This window comes from Leptodactylus fuscus, chromosome 5, assembly GCF_031893055.1.
Source record: "Leptodactylus fuscus isolate aLepFus1 chromosome 5, aLepFus1.hap2, whole genome shotgun sequence".
NCBI classification, from domain to species: Eukaryota; Metazoa; Chordata; class Amphibia; order Anura; family Leptodactylidae; genus Leptodactylus; species Leptodactylus fuscus.
This window is the reverse complement of record NC_134269.1, coordinates 61,733,284-61,752,121: the sequence shown is the minus strand read 5'-3', so window position 1 is coordinate 61,752,121 and position 18,838 is coordinate 61,733,284. Positions and strand designations below refer to the sequence as shown.

The following is an 18,838-nucleotide window of genomic DNA, read 5'->3' as shown; positions in this document are numbered from 1 at the left end:
ACATACCCTTATACAGGAATGGATTGCGATTTGGTCTATGCCAGCAGCACTAAAGAGAAGTTCCTGGATTGGATGTTCTATCCCAGTACTGCGCCTCTAACACAATCTTTCCATTACACTATTTATGCACTTTTCGTTCTTCTTACCTGTTCCTGAGTTATGCTTTGGAGCATTTGATTTATTATACATCAAATCTTATAGTGAGTAATCATATCCATGCACTTCATCCTCATAAAGACACATTCTGAACAACCCCAGATACGTCTGTAGACAAATAATTACAAATTTATAAAGCCTAAAGCATTTGGAGAAATCCAAGATTTTGTTGAGAGAAGGCGACTGTGATTAAAGCCATCTAATTCGGCGCCTGACATTCTCCCTTGTGTTTGTGTTTTTTATTAATTTCCAGCACAACTTGTTTATATAAATTATTGATGCTTATTTGCAATTACAGTGCTAAAAGGTTTATTAATACATACAGCCGCATTGAATGGCTTGTAAACTAGGCCAATAATTAAATATTCAAATCAGCTTGGAACTTGTAGAAATGGATTCCTTACAAATCATACTTCAACTTCTAAAAGGAATGGAGATATGACATATTTACTAGTAGTACTAGAACCAATACGGTATTTAGTAGGTGGGATGAAACGGGACCACAAAAGGACTTGAATATCCTTTGGTTAGCATAAGTGTCAAGCACAATAGGAACGCTTAAGCTGGCCGCAAAATCACGTTTGCAAAATAACGTGGCATATACGCTCCTAATTCCCATTGAAATCAATGGGAGCATTTTGAGCGCGTCATCTGCCGGCACGTGTATATGTGCCAGATTGCGCTGCACTTTCCTCCGTGTGAACTCCCCCTAAGTGGTCATTGTACAGTGCTGCACAATATGCATTAAGAAGTAAAGTGGTCAGTGGAGTAAAATTATCAATAACTTGTTACATTCATATTTTTCTATTCTAAAGGTCCTGTAGCTGTGATTAGTGGAGAAGAAGATTCTGCCAGTCCGCTGCATCATATTAACCATGGCATCACCACACCAAACTCTTTAGATGCTGGTCCAGACACAGTTGTGATTGGAATGACTCGCATCCCTGTTATTGAAAATCCACAGTATTTCCGTCAAGGCCACAATTGTCACAAGCCGGACACATGTAAGTATGACATTTCTTATAAATTAAAGTATGGAACATTACCTATAGCTTGGGAAGCTGAGGACTTGCTATCATTCCTGATATGAAATAGAAGTACTTGCATTCCTATGAAATAACAATTCTGGAGTTTTTTTCTTATAAATATTTGTTGTTTCATTCCTTTCTTTCCCCTGAACTTTTATGACTACATTTACAACCGGGTGTTACCATTCCTCTCAACTGGAAAGTTTAAGAGTGTTCAGGACACATCACCAACACGTAAAAATTAATGTATACATTACTACGCCTAAAGTTTTAAGCTGCGATATCCAACAATTGTTCTTTCAAGAAGAATACAAGTATTTACTAAGGGGGCGTTCATACTACCGCCACTGTCTGGGTTTTAAAGCTGACCAGCGGCAAGCCATTCCCTGTACAGTTTTTCCGGGGTTTAGGATGGAAACCCCTGGGCGGATAGCGGTGGTAGTGTGAATGCCCCCTTAAATAGACATGTCGGGAGTAGTACCAGTCCTTGCTCACTAAATTTATCATGGTAATTGAGCTTCAAGCTGGGTTTCTAGTGTGTTTGTGGATTTTTTGTATTCCAGATATTAATATTAAGCCGCCCATATTAATCAAAATTTACTAAAAAGGTGAATGACTGCAAATATGGGAGGCAATGCAATGCTTCTTAAATTCCTAATAATTCTGGTTCTTGAAGTACAGTAATGATTTAGGTTTGACCCCAATTTTCTAGTATGTAGTTGATTCTCACTTTTCTACTTATGTTAATAAGTTGCATATTTCACTAACGTTTTATGCCCGATTGACCCATGGATGTTATATAGCTCTGTTACTATTAATTCACCTGTCCATATAAGTCCCTGACTTCCATTTACAATCCTGTCTAAATTATGACTCCATAATGTAATTTATTGAAACCCCAGACCAGGATTATTTATTAGATTGTTCATTCTCATAAGTTTCTGACACTATAACCAGTATCCATACACATAGTCATTTGTATAGACATTACTTTATCAAGTACTTTGTTTGGTCAATATGAACAAGATTCCTCATGATATGACAAATTAACCCGGGCCCTAGAGATGAAGTAATCTAGCCCAAGTTCCAATGTTTCATTACTATGGGTCTTTCCTTTTTTTCTCACCCTGGTGAAGTGTAATTCTGTGAGGAGTGGGGCTTTTTGGAGAAAAGAGAAGTTAACAGAAGCTTCCCTAAGTCACTGGAGACATAGCTGATAGAACATTCTCTATATGATCTTGAATTAGGCCATAGACTTTCACTTTCATCTTTGCTTTCTGCATCCATTTATCTTTGCTTATTGCATATATCTGCATTTTCTTGTTACTTTTACTGTCTGCTTTATTTTGAAAATTTCTGTAAAAGAACCATTGTGGATATTACCATCTCTATGGTGTTCAATAGTGTATTTTGAAAAAATGGCATATGCATATAGCTCACAGGCAACTTCAAAAAGGGATGCCCTATCATAGCAATTGATCATCTATTCGTTGCATTTGATCGCTGGTGCTGCCGCTGCTTCAGATAGAGTGATGGTCAAGCATGTGCTTGTCACTTCATTCAATCTCTATGGGTTCCAATGAAGCCCCCAGTGATCAGAAACTTATCACGTATCCAGTGGAAGAGTCTAAAACATAGATGTCTGCTGTTTTACATGTGGTTTTTTTTTTTTTCAACAATTGAATTTTTTGTAGTCTCAGTATCTGGAGGTTAATATTATGAAGGCCATTATTTTATCTAAAATTAGCACCAGATCCAGTAATTGATTGAATTGGGTATCTCGATTTATATAAGCGAGTTACTGAAATTATATATATATATATATATATATATATATATATATATATATATATATATATATATCAGCCTTCAGGTAATAAAAATTTGGAGTATAATGTCTGGAAAAATCTACAACTTCATGGTAATTTTATAATGGGAGAAGAAAAAGTGGAAAATTGGAAATAAGGTGAGCGAAAGAAAAAACAAGGCACTTGGATATTCATGTTAACCAGATAAGTAGTTAGGTGCATGAAGACAAGAAACAAATAAATACACTACAATTGATATTCTACAGGGCTGGACAACTCTGTTGTGGCCATAGTATAGACAAAGCATCCACGGTGATCGATAAATAGTTTATAATTTGGGATGATTTACCCTATAAAGCTGGCTTCACATGGTGCTTTTTTAAATCAATAGCTACAGTACATGATTATTCATCGGTTATCATTAATTTGATGCCATTGGTTTACAGGTTATTGTGGGGGAGTTAGCTCGGTAGATGCAGCAGTGAGGACCCCAACAGTCAAGACAGGGACACAAAATATGCAGCAAAAATTCATTTATTTAGAAAATCAGGAAAATAAATAAACCTTCACTTCAGGCACAAATGAGCAAAACAAAATACAGCCTTAACTTCGAGCAAAAATAAAACAAATTCCTGCTCGTCCGAGTGACTAACTAAACAGAAGTAATAACCTAATTATTTGTGTGGGTTACTACCAGCCACACGGAAAAAAACACAAGCGCAAAGTGGTCTCACCAAACTTAGGGTTACAGGACAGACCCAGTCACATTCCCAGTCCCAGGATCTGCCCTGAAGTGCAACTTTTTATGGGCCAGTAATGAGCCTTAAGATCCACACCTGGGGCTCAATCCTATTCCAGACCACTGGACCACACATAAGTCAGGAATCTGTGGCTGATATAACGGGACTCCAGCACTTTGCCTGTCACGTTCTCAAATTATATACATAGTAAAATTAACAACTATGTTAAAAAAGCACTGTTTGAACCTGGTGTAATGATACGACTGCAACAGGCTGCATGTAAGTATACAGAGGAATTATGCACATTATTTCATTCAACTCTATATCTTACTTAATCCAGTGGGTTTACGTGATCTCTCAATGAGCTACTTCAATGACTAAAACTAGCATTTTCATCAGAAAAGAATCCAAAAAGTTTTGGATTCATAGTCAGCTATAAACAGATTACAGCTACAGTATCATTGACTGATTCAGACTATGTGGTTCAGGTTACTCACGGTCATTGAAAATCCAAGACTATAACAGACAAGAGAGCCACTGTGCTGTGCTATGCTTGCAGGCATTTAACCAGGAAAACAGGAGGCTTTGTTATTTGTTGGCCCGTACATACACTGACCATCAACATCACGAACACTTAAAGGAGTTTTCCCATCTCAGCAATTTATAATTTGCAAAATGGTGAAGAGTCCATCTTCTGGGTCTCCACAACCTTGAGAACAGAGATGATTAGCTTCCCATTATGGATGGAGTGGTGGTCAGGCAAGCACTCCATCTTGCTCTATTCATTTCAGTGGAACTGCAGGAGGTAGCAAACTACAGAGCTCAGCTGCTGTGGTCCATTGAGCTGGGAGTTTACAAGACCATCCACTTCTCCAGTGGTCCATTTTATGACCAGGTACTCCAACCTCTGTGGATGGGAGATAATTTGCTAAGATAGGAAGATCCCTTTAAGCTGTCATACACATTAGATGTATATCAGCCCCGACAACTACGTAATTTTCATGGGATTTCAATTACCCAATCCTTTTTGTTTTTGGAGAAATAATCTCGTGTCACCGGAGTACGACAGCAGTTTTTTCCCTTCTCCCAGTGCTCTCAGCCCATCCTGGCTTGCATATGTATGGTGGGATCAGGCAGAATGACTCGCTTGGCTAGCCGCCTAATGTGTATGGCTAACTTTAGAAGACTCTTTTATGACAACAGTATTTAGAATCAGTGTCTTGTTGACAAAGCTGTTTTCATGACAGGAGCAAAATCATATTGATATTTGCTATGAGTTTTAGCCATCCTACAAAGCAGAATTATTGAGCAGAGGAGTTACAATACATATCACTCTCGATGCTCTTCTCCCCGTCCTACATTACATTCTCCAGTCTTTGTTCATGTGTACGTCCTATTTATTCTGCTTACCAACTTCTTTTTCATAAAAGGCCATGTCAATAAATGTTACTAAGTTACAGCCCGTGAAAAACAACTCCTTGATACACTATTAATAGAACATTGGCGTGATATAGATTTCTGTCCACCCTATGCTAACAAAAATTGCTTATGGCATACGATGACTGATGCTTATTTGTTTCCACTTAGTTCAGCGTAATAGAGCCAGATCTGAAATATTGAAAACAGGTTTATGGATACTGATGTTGGGATAGAAGCAGCTTGGAACAATTTCCAGTCTGAGTTATTTTTCACTCCTACTATAGCAGTCATTAGTATACTGCTAGAGAGAAGGGTCACAAGGACAAGTATGTTTTATCTGCTGTGATCTACAATCCAACTTAGCTTTGCCTTGATCTTAGCAAATTACACAATTAAAAACTAAAGAGTGATGTCATTTATCCAAGCAGGTGGGAAAATTAGCAGTGAATCACCTCTGGTCATTGCCATAGCAAATGGGTTTACAAAGGTCACATTCGCAACGAGTCACGTAAGACATAGAGTGTTTGTTCCCTCTTCCGCGTCTACTATACTTTAACGTTGTTGCTATGACTATAGCATAATGGTGTAAAATAATACATATACATGGCCTATGATAGTAAGCATTTAATGAGTTTGCTCAAAGGAAATACGCTCCTATATAAGTGACATTACTCATTAAATAGCTATAACTCCCAGGCCTTATATATACAGTACATTGGTATATGGCTCGACTCTGTCATCCATGCTTGTAATCTCAATGAGGAGAGGGCAATAGGCTCACCTGATCTCATGAGAGTATCATATGCCAGAGAAATGTAATGGCAACATTAGATGACCAAACAGCCCCAAAGTGGCAAGTTTGGCCAACATTAATCTAATAATGCACAGAACTGTACATCAATATAACTGATAATGATAATGCCAACCCAATCTGCTGGATTTACCATCTCTGCTCTATCATATCTGCTCCAAAAGATCACTTCTTGAAGAGCTCTTTTCTTGACCAGATTATGTGATGAATTTCTTTTATGATGTATAGGATAAAGCTACCCCTTTGGAAGAATATATATTACTACACTTTTAGTAGTATATGAAAAAGGTTTCTCTTTACTATCTATCTATCTATCTATCTATCTATCTATCTATCTATCTATCTATCTATCTCTATCTATCTATCTATCTATCTATCTATCTACTTATCTTTATTATAAATGTGATATCAGATGCGTAAAGAAATTGGGGGTCTTAATGAGTACCATTTCTCCTGGTGGATGCGGTAGGAGCAGAGCAGGCATACAGTCTTATAGACCAGCCAATGTTCCCTGTACAAAAGGATTTTCAGAACTTCTAGAAAACAGAAATGTGTCCCTGTAATGCCACAGATACTAGTGGAAGTAGCAGCCTTATAGTGAATGTCCAGTCTTTTAACAGGTTATGCAACATGAATAAAGATATTAGCCAAACCAAGAGACATCAGGCAGCTGTTTCAAGGTTCTTAGTGCTTAGTAGGGTTGAGCCGATCTTGAAATTTCAGGATCATTTTTAAAATCCGATTTCTGATCATTTTCCATCTGAACCCAATCCTGATCCCAATTCCGATTCTAATGAAAGTCAATGGGATTTTTTTTAATTATCGAAGATCAGATTTTAAAAACTATCCTATTCACTACACAGCATGGAGTCCAAAAATAGTTTCAATTTTTGGACTCCACGCTGTGTAGTGTTTAAAAAAAAAAAAAATCCCCCGGCTACTTAGCCCTCCTGGTGTCCACTTACCTGCACAGATCTGCTGCCGCTGATGCTCCCCGTTCTTCTCGGTCTGGTCCTCTCTCATTGACATGCCTTCAGAGCACTGTGTGCGCCCCCACCTCCCTAGGCTAGAGTTAGAGATGAGTGGAGTAGGCAGGGCTTGATGTGGCTTAGGAGAGTGTGTGCGGGAAGATGTGAGTGCATCACTCACATTTCCCCTCCCAGTACCCACCCACACTCTCCTAAGCCACAAGCCCCGCATTCTCCCAGCATCTCTAACACTAGTCAAGGGAGGCGGGGGCGCGCACGATGCTCTGAAGGCATGTGAAGGAGAAAGAAGAGGAACGAGAAGAACGGCGAGCGGCAGCACTTCTGTGCAGGTAAGTTGAGCGATTGGGATCGGAATTCCGTTCCTGATCTTTTTTAGGCGGGATCGGAACCCGATCCCGATCGTAAAACTTACTCGATTGCCGTTCGGGATCCAATCTTTTCCAATCCCGATCGCTCAACCCTAGTACTTAGTTGACTAGGAGAGAGGTCTTTAATGTACTGTAGGTCACAGAGGATAATATTTCTATGAAATATCTGAAAGCTAAACTCCTTACTTAAATAATCCAAAGTGGGTAAGCTTCATTGGCCATACATAGAACCTCCAACCAAGACAGGTTACTATGCCCTGAGAAATGGTGTTTATTCAGTTGTAACTATTTAACAGATATAGTGTGGTGTTTCCTTTGCAGGTGCAAATTGAGCAGGTGAAACATTGATGCTTTTCCTTGGGGCAGTTGTTGTTACAATCCTATACTATTTTCGGCATGAGGTTTGGGTCATTTCAAGGAAAATGCATGCTGTATAATAGCAGGCTTTGGTACTTTTTGGGGTGGTCAACTTGGCAACTCTATTTGGTTGGTCTTTTTCCATTGTCCCAGGAGGCAGCTACTGCATCGAGAGGTTGGAGTCCTATTCCTTGAGTATCTTGTGAGAAGCTTATGTTTGCATAGTGATTGAAGTTACTGGTTAATGTGCGCCTTATCCTATGTGTGCCTATTACTTTTCTTGTCAACTACAATCAGGAAAAGACAAGTTTGGTTCCGTTAATAAAGAGGGTCTGGTAGTGCTTTTGACACGACTATACTATACTACTAGTCTGTGTGGGTTTCACTGGAAGCCATATAGGCTAGTCAACATACCATAGGAGAGAGGATATGCAAATTAGTTAACTTTGTGAATAAGAAACTTGACAAGATGTTCATGATACCAATGCACAAAACAAGGCACAACTGCTAGACTTACTATGCAGTGGTTATAGAGCCCTATTGAAGATTTTGTATAGGGTGTTTGTACAGTGGGGATCTCCATAGACATAGAGGTGGATAGTTTACACTATATTTCATAGTTTCAGCACATACAGTATATACATATTACTCTGTTAAAATTATGATACTTATATATGACTTTGTTATTTAAACCCACATATCACACTTGAGGAAATCTCTGAAAAGCAGCATAAGGACAAATGGAGTTCATACGTAGAGTCATGTCAACACAGCTAATGTGTTAATCTGTGCACAAATCTCACCCTATTAAAATGGAACTCAATAATATATGGAATATCAAGGAGGGTCTGACATTATTTTACACTTTCTTAAAAGATATATTTTGCATTGGTTCCAAAAAATTTGTGGAAAATCCAGTGAGTCCTTGCTAAGCAATGACACTGCTGATCAGCTCACGGTGCGCTACGTTGTGTTTTGTCAGCTGTGAATAATAGCATTTCTTGATACGTGAAATACACAAAGGATTCTGCAGCTGTACACCTTTCATTAATCGTATGCACCACCGTTCAAGACAAACACTCCATAATGTCTTACAGGAAATAGGGGTTAAGATGTGCTAAATCTTTGATAAATACAAGTCACTTAGGATCAAGAAACATTTGAAACCACAGTACTCAAGCCAAGGAACAGCTTTTTCCAATCGTTTCTTTTATGGCAATTCCCTTGGAATATTCAGACATCATAACAGAAAAAAAAATATTGCAGGAAAGAATTATTATTAAAGTAAAAAGAATTACAAAATATTCTAGATCTAAATGCTTTGGATAAGTCTTTCCTCGAGAGAGTTTCACGAACTTTGTGAATTTTTCTGGGATCTTAGTAATGGTAAGGAACTTTAGAAAGGAATAATCTCCAGATTTTGTCAATAAATTATAGAACTCATTATGACATGTGTTTGCTAGCTACATAAAAATGTAATACTTAACAATAAAAATAAAGATAGCTCCAATATGTGGTTTTATAGTTTAGCTCAATTTCCATATGACTATACAACTATGCAGATGTGCCATTCAGAAGTTTGAGAGGTAGATACCATAGTGATTGGCACTAGGCTTATGCAGACATATTTACATTGTACATCAAATTGTATATATATATATATATATATATATATATATATATATATATATATATATAATAAATAATAATAAATATTTATAACTGTATTGGATTGATTAAATACACAGCATTTTGGCATTTTGCAGCATTTTTTACTTAAATTTTAAATGGAGATTTTTTTTATGCATCCAAATTATATTGTAAAGGGTATCTGAGTTTTCATGAAAATTGAAATCTGTGCAGAGCCTTGCTTGGCAGTCTGTTCTATGGTTGTATAAGCCTTCATACATGGTGTCCTATCAGTTTTCTGCTGTTAATGACACATGAGACTGTGGGCATGTACAATAAGGAGCAGTCTGTCTTCTTCCCCTATTCATTATTCATATGACTGTTTTCTCTATATGTAATTCTGCCAGGAGTTATTGTACAATAGCAAACAAATAGCAGAGAAAAACCATAAGAGATCCAGGAACATTGGATTGCAAATACAGGGAAAATACACACAGGCAAGCAGTTAAAATGCAGGGAAAGAAAACAATCTATAAGCACAGTGAGTAAAACCAATTTCTGTCTGTGAATAATATCCCTTCTGTTATCACGCAAGCAGCCAAAAGTACATACAAGTACATAGAAGAGCATTCAGTTTGCAAATGTGTGTGGCAGCTGTGAGGAGAATCAACCCCTCCTCTCTCCATTCACTGTATGAAAACAGAACAGAACCTCTCCCTTTACTCACCGTGAAGACGTCTTACTTATCTAATGTATCTATGGATACCATATGGGGTCCCAGGTGAAGTTTTACTGTCAGTGCAAACTGCAAATCTCACACATTGCAGAAAAATACCAGCAGCGGAAATGCTGCAGTTTCAAAAATGGAAATGCTGGAGGTTTCCAGGAAAAAACTCAATGTATTTCTGCCACTTTTTTTGCTGCAGCCCTCTACGCAGGGCCTTAGCTTTACAGAGATTTTCAGGTGCATTTGTAGTGTTTTTATTTTTTTATTTTTTAAATGCAGAATGCTCTGGGTATAATTTTTTTTTTTGCCTTTTTCTCTGAGGCCTATCGACAGAACTTGAAAACATCAGAAAAAAATTCTTTTTTTAAAAGTTACAAAATAAAATTTTATTTTAAATTCATGAGATTCATGGCCTTTATAAAAATGCTATTTGTGAAGGAGTCCTTGCATAAGTAAACAGTAATTACCCATTATCCATTTTGGAGTTGCTCTGGCCCATTTGCCAGACAATAAAATTTTGCCACTTGTCTGTGTCATTTAGATCCTTATGCTTATCTATTTTATCTACTGTGCCTTATATATCCGATCCCACGACAGGCGCCATTGTAACAAGATGATCAATGTTATACACTTCACCTGTCAGTGGTTATAAAGTTATTGCTGACCAGTTTTTAACTTCTCTATTTCACATGTGGTCTACATTTTATTAGATCAGAGAAGTTTCCTATATGCACGACATTAGACAGGGTCTGTTGGGTCCACATGGGAAATCATTCCCTTATTTTCAGCTACTGTAATTTACTTGCAGGGATCTACTATACAGTGGATGTGAACGATACAGTAGTTATTTGTCCATCAACTGGATATATAGAAGTATATAGTTAAGTATGTTTGTGTATTGGTTTGGACATTCATAAACTGTACTGTTTCTGAATCCTTGGAGAATAGAAGATTTATATGGTTTTGTTCCTGGAGTTTTTTTTTTTATACATTACCTCATTTTAATGCCCTTTCCAAAAATGTATCATAGAATACTTTCCATAAACTCACTGGGGAAAATCAACACTCTTGTGACTTTTTTCTTATTCTCTGCCATTTTTTAATACTTTACTCCATTGTACTCAAGTCTTCTCTTTCTTTTGGTGTCTATTTTCATGACTTTAAGGCTAAGGCCACAGGTAGCGGGCTGTAGCGAAAAAGCCCTGCGGGAAAAATTGTAACGGAAATGCAGCTTTTCTGCTGCAGATTTTTTTTTTCTGAAATATGTATTCATTGATAACCTTGGTTAAAGAGGAACTTTCAAATCCTCGGACACATGAAGTTTTATATACTGCTAGAAAGCCGACAGCTGTCAGGTTAAGTTCACATGGGTTTTTTAGACCGTATTTTGACGCAGTCATGGCACTCTGCTCCGGATTAGGCCCCACTGAATGGGCCTAGTCGAGAGGGAGTGTCGCACCGCAGACATTGCAGATAGGGCAGCTCGCTTCTTTTTTTCCGCGAGTGGCAAACAAACGCTTGTGGAAAAAAGAAGTGAACAGCTCCTATTGAATTCTGTGGGAGGCAATTTTTAGAGCTGGATTCTGAGGTGGATTCCGTGTCAAAATCCGGACCAAAAAACCCAGTGTGAACTTACCCTCAGCTTTCCCATTATGTGCCCCAGTGAAAGAGTTATCAGTGCATTTACCGATAGCTCCTCACTATCAGAAGGGCATTCCTGACAGTCTAGCTGTGAATGCTCCTCCAGAAAGTAGTGTATGTAGCGCTATACTGTCAGAGGGGGCATTAGCCATGTGTATACATAGTTCTTATGTATACACATGGCTAACTGCATAGGCTTTTTCTTGTATCCCTTCATCCAGAACATTCAGTGCCATCAAAGCTTCCGAATTTCCTCTTATGATATTTTCTGACACTTCTCTAAGACTTGTCAGAAAATATTAGAACTGAATAACCCATAATTGTATTTACTAATTAAATCCTACCGTAATAGCAAATCACAGGATGCATATTACATGTGTCCATCATGGACTCCTCAATTATGTAACATCATACAGACAGCATGTTTGACCACAAAAAGAAAAGATCTATATTTGTAGATAAAACTAAACTTTCAAATTATTAAGATGTCCTAAGAATTGTGCCGTATACATCGATAAGGAATAGATATTATTCAGATGACAGTTTCTTAGACAAAAACTTCCAGGCAGAATAACTGGCACTGTCAGGTCAGGAGGCTCATAGCAGAAGGAAAGACAGCTGTATTCTAGTGAAGAAAGAGTGAAATGAAAATCTTAAGCATTAATAAATATGTTTTTGGCATAATACATTATGGCTTGGATGCATTTTTAATGTCTGGGAACACAGCTGATTTATAATGCATACATCTAAAGCTCTAGCACACATAGTTGGAACTAATAAATAAATGACAGGTAACTTGTATTAAAAGTATTATTCATTTTACATTGCCAGAATTTAAATCATGTAAAATAGATTTGCTGGAAACATCCAAAATATTGTCAGTCACAAGCACTGATGAAGATTTTTGTGGCTGAATACATATTCAGTCTCAATAAAGAAACAGCTATGACAGACTATTATACTAGGATGAACAATATGGGAACAACAATGCTCAACTGGAAAATCCAATGAAAAATGGAATCCATTTACTATCCATTACTGATACTGTTCAAGCATACTGCTATGAGTAACTGCACAATATCAAACTAATAGCTGAAAAAAGCCCAAGCGACCATAACATAGTTGATATAGAAACACTGGATTGCAAATACAGGGTAAATACATGCAGATAAGCAGGTAAAACACAGGGGGGGGGGGGGGGGCACAAGCTATAAGCACAGTCAGTAAATATGCTTTCTGTCTATCCCATCTGTAATCTCAAAAGCAGCCAGAAGTAGAAACAAGTACATAGAAGACTTTTTTCTTAGATCGTAATCTGTGAGACTCTCAGAATGTTCAGTCCTTTGCATAGAGCAAGCAGTTTGCATAGCGTGTTGAGGCTGTGAGGAGAATCACCCCCTCCCATCTGTATTAACTGTTTGGAACTTTAGAGAGGTTTTTCAGGCAGAAAGTAACAACATTTTTAATTAAAATACACTAGATTTGGGTCCAGAATCACATGAAATGAAACTAAGTGGTCTGAAAAGTTGGTGACAATTTAACCCTTGTTCAGGTATCTCTTTTGGGGGTCAGTGGCCCAAAATATCAATTCAATTTTAAGGTAGAAGCAAACCAGCATATGTGTAAATCAGATTAACCATCTTGTATAATATGGACTGAACTGGTCCTCTTCCCTAATGTATTCTTAAAGTTTAGATATTGAGTTTTCCAACATTTACTTTTACAACATTTATAGCGTAACTATAGTTTCAAACAACTTTTGAGTTTCTAGCAGTATTTGTGTCATTAAAGGGGCTCTATCACTGGGAAAAGTCATTTTTATCTAAACACATGCTTGCATAGGCTTTAGAAATGCTATTTCACACTTACCTTTAGTATGTAGATTGCCTCAGTGGTCTCTGAATAAGTCAGTTTTTATTCATATGCTAATAAGCCTCCAGCCAGCTCAGGAAGTTCCCAGCAGCCTCCTCTCTCCTATTATCTTCTATGTGTGTGAAGCAAACAGGAAGCTGAGTCATAATCAGCAGCAGTCTCCCATAGAAAACAATAGGAGAGGTGTGCCCGATCTATCGTGCACCAGTCTAATTAGCATATGAATAAAAACGGACTTATTCAGAAACCACTGAGGCAATCTACATACTAAAGGTAGGTGTGGAATAGCCTTTCTAAAAGCTATGCAAAGGTGTGATTAGTTAAAAATGACTTTTCCTAGTGATAGAGCCCCTTTAATAAATTTTGTAATATACTTTATTAACAAATTTTGACTCCTTTCTGTGAAATCCTGCATTTTTTGACACTTTCCCTTTTTTCTTTATTGAGAGCTGTTCTTGCCTCTCACTGAATGAGTATGAGGATGTAAAAGAGGTAGAGAAAATGAAGGTGGGGGAGGGTCACTTCAAACAGTAATATCTCGGACATTGATTTTGGTGTCATATGAAAGAGGAGATTTTCTTCTTTCATTTGACACTAAGGTTGCACTACTAAATTATTTCCAGAGATCTCACTGGTTGAAAACACAATGGGGATTGGGATTTTTATGTTGTGTATATCTTATACAGCTGCATATAAATATCCTAATCATCAACCAGTGAGCTGTCTGGAAATAATTTAGGTAGCACATGACAGAAGAGAATCTCCTCTTTCATATGACATCATATAAGTTTTATAATGTCTGTCCTCCATACACTGTAACGTTCACTGAGAGGCAGGAACAGCTCTCAATACAGAAACAATGGAAAGAGTGAAAGAATGCAGGATTTCACAGAAAGGAGCCAAACTTTTTTTTTTTTTTTTTTTTAAATAATTCCAATACATCACATTGCCAACATATGCATGAATGTTCTTGTATATGGGAGGTTTGGATGGATAGCTGTCATCAGGATGGGAGATACACCAGATCTGTGAGGTAAGACTTTTTGAAAAGTTTGCAGCAATATTTTTGAAAAATTGTCTGGATAACCACTTTCATTCAGTTTCGGAAGGAATCTGTGTATAAACTTGCTTAGATTTTTATATATTGGTGATGGACAAATGTCCCAGTATTCTTTAGTATCCTTTAAGAGCACATGTATATGAAACTGGTCTTTACTTTACTCATTTACCCTCTTTGGAATGGGGTATTTAATGCCAAACTTCTCAATGGCTGGTTGTCAGAGGTAAAACCGATAAACGAAATCAGCTCTCATTTTACATGCAAATTTTAGAGGGCCGTGGCTGCTGCGCCTGGAAGGAGTAGAATCCATGACAGTTAAAATAAAGTGCACACAAGGGTTTTCTACATGGAAATTAAGCAATTAGTGCTGCTAAATGTCAGGTCTTAATGTTATCCTTCTTGACTACAGAAATATCAGCAGCTTTGGCTGTCAGTTTGCGTTCTGAAAGGGTGTTTTCGAATGCAAGTGAAATGTGTTGCTACTCGCTTGTAAGTCAAAACCATTAAAGTAGAAAAAAGAAAACAATTCTGAATTGTAGAACGCCTTTAATCAGCTTCATTAAGGACAACCTCAGATTTGCTTCCCGGATTCCTTTACCCTCCATAGTATAAACAGGCAATGTCAAGATGTTCTACTCTTGGAAACATCAGTTCCAGACCAAAACGTAATACACATTTTGAATAACTTCAAGATGACTAAACCTGCCCACTCTTAAGCAATCCGTAAACGAAATGAGGAATGATTTTTTTCGTGTGCAACACAATGTTGGCAATGTTAATCGTGCATCAGTACATGACAAGTATTGTAAATATCAGGTGTAAGGCTTTCTGGATCAATGCAACATCATAAAGAACACATTCAATCCCAGTAGGAGGATGAAGGAGATATTTCCTGAGGGCTGTTCGAGGAGATATCACTTAAAACAGCAACGTCAACACAACTGTCAATCTCTGGAAATACACTAGCTTCTACAATTTGCAACAACCCATGTGTTGTCAGATTTCGTTCTCAGGTTTATTTTTAACGTAAATGGAAACCTGGAATAGCCTAAAACCTGCTGCACTTCCTATCGAATGTAGGACAATTGATGAAGGTCATTAGATCAAGTTAAGGTCTTCAAGACTCTTATGCCAGCCTTCTGATTCCTCACCTTACCAGAGTACCTGAGTACAATTGTTCTATAGAACACTATATTGTAGCTCATTTTGTTCTTGTGCTCCGAAGACACCGATTGCCTAGGTCATGAGGTCAAGATTTGATGAAATCAGGCAATGACTTCAGCCTCTTCGACTTCAAGCCTCTTCTCGAGCCAGTATGTTATTAATCCTGGACCCTCGATTGTCCCTCAGGATTGCAGAGAAGCCTTTTTAATGTGGATCTAGTCAAGAGAACACAGGGAAACAGTTAAGTGAATGTCACAGTAAACATGGATGGGCTGTCAGCCATGAATCTAATTATGTTTGTTCACATTCTTGGTTGTTAAGGCTTGTCATGTTAGCAGTGGGATGAACTGAATGTGTAATGTTGCCAGATGTACTGTATCCTTCCAGTTGTGTTCAGCTTGGGACAATGATATGAAGACTTTAGTCCCATATGTATTAGGAACACTGATGTAGAATGCTGTCTGCATAACAAATCAGCCAAGGCTCTTTTTAATAGAAACTCAACAGTATGGGGTGAATGATAATATTGTTTGTGCAATACAAATTGAAGCCATTTATAAAATTGCTTGGAGAACATTTATAGCTATCCCCTAATATTATGTGATTACTGGATTATTGATATGAGTAATTTAATTTGTGTGCTATAAATTGCTGCAGATTATTTGTATTTCACATGATCCCAAACATCCTTGGTTAGGCCTGAGGAAGCATGGGATCACATGAAATGGATGTGGCCTGTCTATGCATCTGTTTTCATGTCCATTTTTGTGTTTGCCAAAATTCATTTGGTGAGGGCAAATTTCTCCAATTCTATTTATTTGCTAATAAAATTATTTAGCAATGGACTACCTAAAAGCATAACATGACATTTTCTCGGGACATTTCAATCCATTAGACTAATTCATAAAGGGGTTATGTGAGAATTTTACAAGTTGTAACAGTTCATTCACTGGCCTTACTTTATTCTATGGAAAAGTGACAGTAGAGCAGAGTCTATGACATAAGAGTGCCCAAGTGCCCAAGCTCTAGCAGAGCATAGTGACTTCTGGAATCCCTCTTCTTTCTGAAAATGTAGCAATGATATAGTCACCTGTATGATTATGTTTTACCCCTCATTCACAATTGCGTTTGGTAATCCATTCGGGGAGTCCGCATCGGGACCCCCGAACGGACTACTGAATGCATTTGCAAGCAGTGTGCAGTGAAAACACACAGACCCTATAGACTATAATGGGATCCATGTGCTTGCACAATTTATGCGGAGAGGAAAGTAGATTGTGAAGTGCTTTCCGCATGTTCCCTGCAGAGATCTGGCGGCAAGCACACGGACCCCATTAAGTCTATGATGATCCGTGTTCTTTTTCTGCACTGCACTTGCAAATGTGTTTGGTATTCTGTTCAGGGGGACTCCCTCAAACGGAATACCAACGCAGATGTGAACGAGGTCTTATATGGACCATGGTGGAAACACTGCTTTTTCTTGCTGCAGAACATTGCACAGGAAGTATGCAGAGTTTTCTTCTGTAAAACTGCCAGCATTTCTGTAGGTATAATTAACATGCTGCGATTTACAAAAACAAAACAGTTTTTGAAATCGCAGCAAAGCTGTTGCAGGTTTATTTTTTTCTGCAATGTGTGGATGGGATTATCCAGAATCCCATCCACTTTGCAGGTACTGCAATAACCAGCATTGTTTCTGTCACAGCCAAAACTCTGTAACGAAGAGCCCTGGTCTTAGGCTGGGTTCACACTATGACCACTTAAACCCTGGGGCGGACAGCAATGGTAGTTTTAACCCAGCCGTAATGATGGTTCTTATTTGTGAGTAAAAATTAGTCTAGTTGTTCGAGTACATATATTTTACTATAAATGATACTACTCTTTTACCTAATGAAATGATATTCTTTGCTTTTACCTTTTGGGTGAGTACTAAATAAACAAACTTTGGTGGCGCTGTACTTGGTGCCTATATTCCAATGGAGGCAGGATTAAAATCATTAAAATCACCCAGGTCATTAAGTACAATAACATTACAATAGAAGCACGAGCCAAGCTGAATCAATAAATCAGTTTAAGATCATGACTTTCTTGAATTATAACCTATAAAGGACCTATGGTACCTCTGCTCTTTATTTTCAATCCGCTCCCAGTTTTGGCTGCACAATCTGATTTAAACTATCTGAACATTAACTAATGTTAGTCTAGAAGATTATATGTGGTGTATACATTTATGGACCTATGCCAGTATAAGTTACTGTATCTAGCATGTCAAATTGGATTGGTAATTTCATACTGTCATATGGTATACACACTCCCAAACTATACAGTGACTTAATGTTCCATTACAATAATATTTCCCTAAATTGCAAATCCTTTATATAGTTTTATCAAGATTTTTTTTTCTGTCTAACCAGCATGCCTATAGTTGATCCAGAAGACTGCAACGGGTTTCAGTTTCCTTGTTCACTGCCCTGTAAATCCATCAGTAGAATTATCTCTATGTTTGCTGGCAGAATCATAGGGCAACCAAATAGAATTGTAAATTTGCTGCCACGCTGCATGTATCTATCAGAAAGTTCATGTGTCTACAATGAGCAATTCCAGGAAAACCATTTCCCTAAGAAATTGCTATGGTGAACCTGTATTACTGTAGTAACACTTCACACCAGCAAGAGAAGATGAAGAATTGTTCAATGTAAAAGTTGTATTCTGGGACTTTGATATTGATAGTTAGTATCAGATTGATTGGAGTGTGACAACCAGCAACCCTACCAATCACTGATCTAGGAGGCTGCAGCATGTAGGAGAGTGCTGCAGACTCTAAACTGTATACCAAGCACAGCACTGTACTTTATATAGTGACTGTGTTTGGTATTGCAGCTCAACCCCATTCATTTTAAATTAACTGTACTCCAACATGGCCATGTGACCAATGAACATGACATCACTGGCCTGACAAGAAGCAGTGGTCATCTGAGTGCCATGACCTCTTCAAACAGCTGATTGGAATGGACACCTGGCGTCGGACCACCACCGATCTGAAATTGATGTCCTATCCTTATACTGTAG

The 18,838-nt window shown here is 37.8% G+C and overlaps 1 protein-coding gene across 9 annotated transcripts in view; it reads left to right on the top strand.

Moving 5' to 3' along the window:
* Window positions 1–18,838, top strand: part of NTRK3 (neurotrophic receptor tyrosine kinase 3) — a 541,580-nt gene that overhangs the window by 400,959 nt on the left and 121,783 nt on the right. For all 9 annotated transcript variants that reach the window (XM_075273267.1, XM_075273266.1, XM_075273265.1 and 6 more), the window contains one exon: window positions 972–1,160. In XM_075273267.1, the coding sequence (XP_075129368.1) occupies window positions 972–1,160 (189 nt within the window). The remainder of the gene's footprint in view (window positions 1–971; window positions 1,161–18,838) is intronic.